The 8984-nt window shown below is 46.5% G+C and overlaps 1 protein-coding gene across 1 annotated transcript in view; it reads left to right on the forward strand.

Annotated features, from left to right (window-relative positions):
- The window catches only part of CLNK (cytokine dependent hematopoietic cell linker), a 140956-nt gene extending 132501 nt beyond the window's left edge, over window positions 1-8455 (forward strand). The window contains exons 18-19 of the mRNA XM_072946278.1: window positions 424-579; window positions 8312-8455. Of these exons, the coding sequence (XP_072802379.1) occupies window positions 424-579; window positions 8312-8455 (300 nt within the window). The remainder of the gene's footprint in view (window positions 1-423; window positions 580-8311) is intronic.
- Window positions 8456-8984: the final 529 nt, after the last annotated feature.

Here is an 8984-nt window from a genome sequence, read left to right on the forward strand (position 1 = left end):
TGATTCCTTGCTTTTTGTTGTTTGAACCTTATTGGCTAATAGCCCCATACTTGTAATTAACCCTATAAAACCTCACGCGCACGTCTTGGAGGTGCTCAGAGCTTCGGAGCAGAAGCCCCTCTGAGCCCGCCGGCGTAATAAATCTGAGTACTCCAACCCTCCGAGTGGTGCTTATTTCTTGGCTGGCCTGTCATTTCCATAACATGAGGATTTGCAAGAAGGGGGTGCACTTCTCAGAAAGTAACAAGACCCCTTATACACGCTAACCCTTGATAAATACTTACTAAATTAAATTGTACAAAGATCTGGTTTGCCAAAAACTAAAGCCATTTGGGAATCACACACAAGCTTCACTGCCGCCCAGGGGGGGAGGGCGGGACACTGGGATGACTGCAAAGATCATTGTTCTTCTTTTTACTTCAGGACGGCACTTTCTTGGTCCGAGACTGTTCCACAAAATCCAGGGCAGAACCCTACGTGTTGGTGGTGTTTTATGGGAACAAAGTCTACAACGTGAAAATCCGCTTCCTGGAGAGGAATCAGCAGTTTGCCCTGGGGACAGGACTCAGAGGAGACGAGGTGGGTCTAACTGCATGGCTTCCCTTTTCCAGGCTAACGACAACAATAAGGGGAGACTTGGGGGATGTGTGGCCAGGTCACCTCCATATCCCAGGACTCCCCAGGGTTGGAGGAAGGAACGCCGCCCTGGAGGTGGAGAATGTAATCGAATCCTTCCAGCCCCTTCCACAAGCATCCCCGCCCACGTCTTACACTTCAGCTCACTGGACCTGCAGCCAGTCCGGACCCTTCCATGCACCCTCTGTCCTGCTTTGTTCGTTCTGTAAGGCACATCTAAATCCTGTCTGCCATGAAGCATCGGCCGAACCCCCTGTTAAGGCCACACTCCTTCCCCACCGCAGCACTGAAGTCCCTCTGCCGCCACTTCTGATGACACCTGTTAGCACTGGGAATCAGTAGGTGTGCGTCCCTACAGTGCATGCGAGCTCAGTCACAGATGCCCGTCCTCGGGACACGTCTGCTGATAGGCAGCTGGCTGCAAGCATGAGTCAGTTAAATCACTCACTAATAACTCTATAAATAAATCAAAGAGACTGGGGGAAGGAGATGGATTGCCACTGAGCTGATGCCAGGCCTGGTCTATCTGCATTACCTTAGTTTAACCCTCAACAGCTCTTTGATAGAGCGGTCATTCCTATCATAGACATAGGGAGACTGAGACTTAGAGAATTCAGTAAATGGCTAGAGACGCACAGGGAGTGAGAGGGCAAGGCGAGGCTGCTCTCTTAACTCTTCTAGGAAGGAAGGGAGGAAGGAGGAAGAGAGGAAGGAAGGAAGGAAGGAAGGAAGGAAGGAAGGAAGGAAGGAAGGAAGGAAGGAAGGAAGGAAGGGGCAGGGTACAAAATCTGTCTCCATTTACTAAGCATGTGAGCCCAGGCCAGTCACTTACCTTCTCTGGGTTTGAGTTTCTCCAAGTGTAAATATTCTCTTCAAGCCTGGATTTCTATAATTCAGTGATTCTCATTTAGCATCTCCAGCACTCAGCTGTGTCCACTGGTATTTATTATGGGCTGAATTGTGTCCCCCCCAAATTTCTATGTGAAAATTCCAGCCCCGGCACCTCGGAGTGTGACTATACTTGGAGACAGGGTTTTTAACGAGGTACCTACAGTGAAATGAGGTCATGTGGGTGGACTCTGATCCAGTATGACTGGTGTCCTTCCAAGAAGAGGAGATCAGGACACAGACACACACAGATGTGAAGTCACAGGGAGAAATGGCCGTCTACACTCCAGGGAGAGAGGCCTCAGAAGAAACCATCACTACCGACACCTTGATCTTGGGCTCCTGGCCTCCAAACTGTGAGAAAATCAATTTCTGTCATTGAAGCCCCCTCCCGCCTACACCGCAGTCGGTGGTGCTTTGTTATGGAGCCCCCGGAAAACTGGTACGGTGTGAAACCAGAACTTCTACAGAACATCTATTGTTCTTCAGTAGATATCCAGACAAGGCATATTGCCAGGGCTGCCAAAATGCTCCAGGTAGGCACGTGCGTGAGGATGCCCGCTCAACCCCAGCGTCTGGCCCAGAGCCCTTTTCTGAGAACCACACGTGGCTGGAGGGCTTGGTCAGCACCAGCCAGGGTACCATGCGGTCAGTTCACCCACCTTCGCTACAACCTCAGAAAGTTTTGGCATAAATGAGAAGATGAGTGAACAAATAGATTAACACATAAACCTGCCAATTGTAGCCACACTAAAACAGGGTGACAGCAAAACTAAAAAGAGAAGCGGCCGATTGTTCCTTTTGTGATAAGGATTGGTGACTTAATGGATGTAAAACACTCAGAACACTGCCTGGAACACCTCGATCGGTGTGAGTGGTTATTTTTTCATTATTCAGATGGCGTCATGGTAATAATTAGGGCAGAGTTCCCCGCAGACCCAGATACCTGTGGTTAATGGAATTTCCAGCTCAGTTTCCCTTTATCCTTCTGAATCTTCCTCCAGGTTCATAGAATTCTCGTTTTTTTTTTTTTAAAGCTTTACATGACTTCTAAGTGCTCGGGATGAAGGATTCTTTTCCTTAGAGAATTCGGTAAATGGAAACCACAAGCCCTGGTATGCGCTGTTTAATTTGCTCTCTCATTTGGTCCTTGAAAACACACTGGAGACGTGTTACTGAACCCTTTTATCAGTGAGGAAACCGAGATCTAAAGAGGTTGCAGCTTCTTTCCCGTCCAGCCACGCTTTGCTCTGCTCATAAAAGAGAGGAAAGAGCGACCTGTGATAACTTCCTAACAGCGTTTCATGGGCTGTCAGCAGGTTCGCTGTCAGCCTCAGCAGGTAAACAGCTGTCCCCATGACAGCCCGTGGATAGACCCTCCGCCTCCAGGTGAGCTGCTCTAATTACTGTCACCAAGGACCCCTTAAGAATTCAGATGTCTATTTTAAGAGGACCCTTTTCATGTTGTGACAGAATTTTCTCCTCTTGTGCGTCCCTCAGGCAAGTTTCCTTTCCATATATCGATTTAACACGTACATACATTTATTACGCCCAGGCACTTTTCTGTGCAGTTGACAATAATCAATTAACTTGACCGATTTAATCCTCATAGCAACCCTGTGAGGCAGATGCTCCAGTAAACAGCCGGTGACACTGAGGCACAGAAATGCAAAATAAACCGCCCACAATCACAGCTAGTAGGTGGCAAAGCTAGGGTTCAATACAGTCTGCAGAAATACTGACTTTCTCATACAGTCTGAGATAAAATCATGACCAAATGTGAACGACCCCTAGCCCACTTGAAAGCAGCCCAGAACTGTGGTTGAAAACTAGTTAACACTTACATGGAGCTTACCGTGTGCCAGGTGCTGGGCGAAAAATCACACTGGACAGGGGCCCCTTCCTGCCCCTCCTCTGAGCGACCGTGCCCTGGTGTGAGAGGGGACGATCCAGCGTTGCTCTCAGTTCCCTCGCACCTTCCACAGTTCCAGCCCTTTGCCTTGCTGAGGAAGAATCTCCGGTCTTTAAAAAAACTTTTTTAAAAGATAGAACTTGATACAGCAAGTCTCTGCCAAGTGCAAGCCAGCTACTGGCTGCTGCATCTGGTGCTTGAATAAAGAACTCGCATCTTAGTCTGACTCTGCAGGGGAAATGCAATGAGACACAGGGTCTTCAAAGATAACTTTGATCTCGGGTGGCTTTTTGGCTGTCTTGCAAACTTGAGAATTTAACCACATGTGCAGTGCAGTGACACCTATTCCAAGGCAGTTGTTTTGCGTGGAAGATGAGATGATGTGAATAGAGTGCCAGACAGGTGACAGCAGGTGCTTACTAAGTATCAGTTTCCATCTTAAATGATTCACTAACGCCCTTTCCCTGGGCCTGTGTGCCCTGGACATGAATGAGGAAAAGCTCGCACGGGGCCATGAGAGTTGCAGGAGAAGCCTGGACGGGGCCCCAGGGGAGGTACAGCACGCGGCCACCTCTCACAAACACAGAAGGCAAGCAAATCCACCTGTCCCTGCAAAGAATGATCCTGGGAAGGTCCAGTTCGCTGCACGTTGTAAATCTAGGTCATTCTGTTCGCCATGGGCTAGAACTGAATTTAGATGTAGAGAGCCTTCAGTGTGTTAGTTTCCTGTGGCTGCTTGTAAAAAGTACCACAAACTTGGCAGGTTAAAACCACCACCAGGTATTCTTTTGAAGTTCTGTAGGCTTGAAATCTGAAATCAAGGTCTTGGCAGGGCCACCTTCTTCTGCAGGCTCTGGGGGAGACCCTCCCTGCCTCTTCCAGCTTCTGGTGGCTGCCGGCAGTCCAGCTTGTCTTCCCTGGCTTGCGGCCACATCACTCTGCTTTCTGCCTCCGAGGTCATGCTGCCTCCTCCTCTTCTCTGAGTGAATCTCCCTCTGCTTCTTCTGTCTTACGAGGATGCCTGTGATTGCCTCAAGGGATAGCCTAGGAAAAGCCCCTCTCTCAAAACGCTCCTCTCAAGACCCTAAACTTAATCCCAACTTCTGTTGTGTAAAGCAGTATTCACTCTTTGGCTTAGAAGGTAATATTCACAGATTCCAGGAACTAGGACACAGCGTATCTTTTAGGGGTCACCATTCAGCCCACATCTCTCATTTGCTAGGTTTTTGGCCAAGCATTAATTTTATACCACATTATACTGGATTTAATGTTCCATCCTGGGGGCACAGAGCAGAGTCAGGCAGAGTCCCTGCCACCCAGGGGACCCCTTGTTTGTCTCTGCCCCTCTGCGCCTGCACATAGCGGAGGTGCGGCTGGGAATATTTAGCACCTGGTGGAGCTCTGGACCCGGACCAGCCAGAGAAACACCTGCCGGTTAATAACCTGCACAGCGCCACCTGCTGCCAAGTTCTAGCAATCACATGTATCAGCGTTTCTGTGAAGGCTCATAGAAGGGAGCAATTTCAATCAGACCTCTCCTTGTCCTGCAAATATTTGTGATAAGTTGCTGAAACTTAAGCTTGATAAATTAAACTTTAAATACTAGGAGACAGGCAAGTAACCAGTTTATTTCTCACTTCTCCATCTGCTTCTCTCTTCCCCCTTCTCTGCATCTCTCTCTTTTTCTGTATTTTCTTCTTTCACTCCCATGTGGGTACCCAAACAGACTTGGTTATCTTTCTGGTGGTGAAACATTGCCTACAGTTGGTAGTTAGAGCAATCACAAAAGGCTTAAACAAATTTTAAGATCTAATATTAGGATAGCATTTGCTATCCTCCTGAAAAAAATTAATATAAAAATAAGAGCTTAACACTATTTACAGTAGCCAAGACATGGAAGCAACCTAAATGTCCATCAACAGATGACTGGATAAAGAAGTTGTGAGTGAGATAGATAGATAGATAGATAGATAGATAGATACAGTGAAATATAACTCAGCCATAAAAAGAATGAAATAATGCCATTTGCAGCAACATGGTTTGGCCTAGAGATTATTATACTAAGTGAAGTAATACAGACAGAGGACAAATACCATATAATATCACTTATATGTGGGATCTTAAAAAAAATAACACAAATGAACTTGTTTACAAAACAGAAGCAGACTCACAGACATAGAAAACAAACTTACCAAAGGGGAAAGAGTAGGGAGGAATAAATTAGGAGTTTGGGATTAGCATATACAAACTACCGTATATAAAACAGATAAACAACAAGGAAATTGCATTCAGTGCTTGTAATAAGCTATAATGGAAAATAATCTGAAAAAGAATATGTAAATATAAAACTGAATCACTATGCTGTGCGCCAGAAACTAACACAACATTGTAAATCAACTATACTTCAATTTAAAATGGGGGGAGAGAAGGAAGGAGCCTAATTATAATCTTTTTAAAAATTATCTTTAGGGTAATACATCAGTTGTTGGCCTATCACGAGAAGTCAATAATAAGAAATGACAGAATGACTTATTGCTTCTGCCTTGCTTTCTTCGCACTACTTGTTAAAACCATGATTTCTTATAAAACACCATCCATGTAGGAGATAATAAAACAATTAGTATTGAATTCATTACTTTGGGACCTTCCTAAAGAAACCAGGGATAAGAACACAAAGCAAGCATTCTCCCTCTGAAGATTAGTCCCAGGAAGGAGGACTTCCTCTGGGCCACGGGGGGTCACCCATTTTGTTGAAGAGTCCTGCATGGAAAGTTTCCTTCTGTAAATCACTTTCTGTTTTATCAAGTCTGAAGAAAGAGAAAAAAGCTCTGTCCTTCGTTTATGACTGGAAATGAAATACAGAAATGTCCTTCCTTCCTAAAGGCTTGCAGGCGGAGTCTATGGACCTCTCTGGTGATTTCCTGGGTCCTTCATGTTCTTGGCAAACTTGGAAGGGAGGAGGTCATGGCAATGACTGACATTTACTGAGCACTCACTGTATACAAAGCTCTCTCCTAAATGCTGCGTAAGTGTCAACTCAGTTAATTCTCACAGTGGCCTCAGAAGTAGGTCCTAGTATTACTACCACTGTTCATAGATAAACTGAGACAGAGAGTGCAAGAAGCCTGCCCCGGGATGCACAGCTAGTGGTGGGAGAGTCCCGCCCGGAACGCAGCATTTGGGCTTCGCAGCCTTTCACTTACAGAACAACCGCTGTCCTCGTTGGACAACGGGGAAGCCAGCTTACCTCAGCATCAGGTAGGGGCCGGCATCGGTTGTGCACCCACTGGGTACCAGATAGGGTATTTCATTGAAAGGTCTGCCACAGATCCGGTAACGGGCTCAGTGGGGCAAGTCACCTACAGGTTTAATTGGAACTCTTTTCGTGTGAAAAGACAACCCCCACTCAAGGGGCTTAGGGGGAAAGGGGGAGTTTTGTTGACTCAGTGCCCAGGAAGAACAGGGTGGAGGAATCCAGGGACCAGTTGATGTCAGGGGAGGCCCCCTGGGAGGCCTGGCAAGGGTCTCGAGCCCCGGGTTGATTATTTCCACAGCACATTGTCCCTAAATGATATTATCTACTTGTATAGGGGATTATTTTCTGTCTGCTCCCACCTGAATGCAATGCACCACTCTCCCTGAGGACAGGGACCTTGGCGATCTCGTTCCCTGTCGAATATCCTGCAAAACTCCCGTGCCGGGATGTGCTGGGCAGAGAGAGAGTGCACAAAACTAAAGAGAAGCCAAGTCGTCCCAGCGCTGCTCCTCCCTTCAAGCTGCATCATCCGCTCACAGGCCATAGGCAACGTTGCATTAAGGAAAGAACTGATGTGCATCCAGAAAAAAACCAGATTGCACTCCTGGTCCTGCCCATGGGCTCTGAGCAGGGCAGTCCCCACATCTGAGCTGCAGGTCCCTGGGCCCTTCAGGGAACGTCATTTCCTGCATCCTGCTTGCCTCGCTGTGAATGTGCTGAGTTAGAAAAGACAGGTTGTGCAAAGTCTTCCCGATTATCTCCCAACAGCCCCTTTCAGGAGCTCAGCCAAACCCGGCCAATCAGAATTGCTGTCTGTGCCCACGTGCTCCCAGCACCTGTCTTTGCACCTGCATCTTCCTGTGCTTTCTTTGGTATCTTTATGCCCAACTTGCCCACTTACCTAGACTCGCCCCCAGGGTGTAGCCCATTTCAAGTCTGTCTCTTCCACAAAGCACTTCCTGATCACCCCCCACACTGGAAACCATCTTCCTTTCCATTCAGTCACCACAGCGCTTTGTCTATTCGTCTCCGGAAACATAAAAGTGTCATGATCTGCGCCACCTCGTGATTTCACAGGAAGGCCAGGGAAGGAAGCTTTATCACTTGGCTAAGAACTGCCGGCAGCCTGCAGTCATCAGCATCCCTTCTGATTACCTAGAATTCGTTAGAACAAGAAGGGTTTCCAGGAGGGAGAGATCACTGCAGGCCTTTCCCACCAGTTTACAAGGTGAAGGTCAAGCCTTGAGCTTCTACGCTTTAGTTTGTCAGAGCTGGGGGCAAGGTAAGGGTGGCAGCAGGGAGTCTCTGTGGCTGAGGAGCTGGACCGGTGTGACCTGATGCTGGTGAACACTCCGTGGGTGGGAAGCTTCAAGAACTGCGGGGGTGGGCTCTTGGTGGTCTTCGTTATCTTACCAATCTCATCACTGATCCTTCAAGAGCTTCTTTGCCACATCCTTCTTTAAAAAAAAAAAATCACTTTCTAATACACCTTTACAATCCCAAGAAATGTTAAATGAGTTAAACTCTTCCCTAAATAAACTGAAGCACCTTAGGCTGTCCTTTAACCTACAGACACAGAGATACCTAAATTTTCATTAGCTTTCTCTTGTGTGTTTCAGAAGTTTGATTCGGTGGAAGACATCATCGAACACTACAAGTATTTTCCTATTATACTGATCGACGGGAAAGATAAAACTGGGACCCACAGGGAACAGTGCTACCTGACTCAGCCACTGCCCCTCAACAGACACTTCTCACCTTAGTAGCCTGGTCTTTGTTTCATCTTCAGTTTAGTGGATCCAATGCCTCTATCATTTTTTCATTTATTTCAAAAGATTATTTTCTGTGGCTTCAAGAGATTACTTCTTTGACTTTACAAAAAAGAAAAACATTCTGTCATGGAAACTGGAAAATCAATCATGGTTTTGAAGGCTCTAACCCCAGGAGAAATATTTATAAGACTCAAAAATAAAAACTAGCTTTTGAAAAATATCTTCTAAAGAAAAAAACACGTTCGTGTTACAGATGAGCAGCAACGGCTACAAGAAACTATTGCTTAAATGTTTGCACCGAGCATACGACAGGTCCAGGGGAAGGTCCCAAATCCATGGTCTTTTTAGGACCTAGTGTTGCCTTTATTCCGGAACTGTTTGGACTTGCGAGTTGACAGTGTTTTCATGGTCCCTTATACTAAAGATGTTGGTGAATGTTAGCCTGATTTTATTTGTAATTCTGGAAATTCAGTTCTAGGGAAGGATGTGATATGGAAAAACAGATCACTTGTGAATATCA

Source organism: Vicugna pacos, chromosome 2 (assembly GCF_048564905.1).
Source record: "Vicugna pacos chromosome 2, VicPac4, whole genome shotgun sequence".
NCBI classification, from domain to species: domain Eukaryota; kingdom Metazoa; phylum Chordata; class Mammalia; order Artiodactyla; family Camelidae; genus Vicugna; species Vicugna pacos.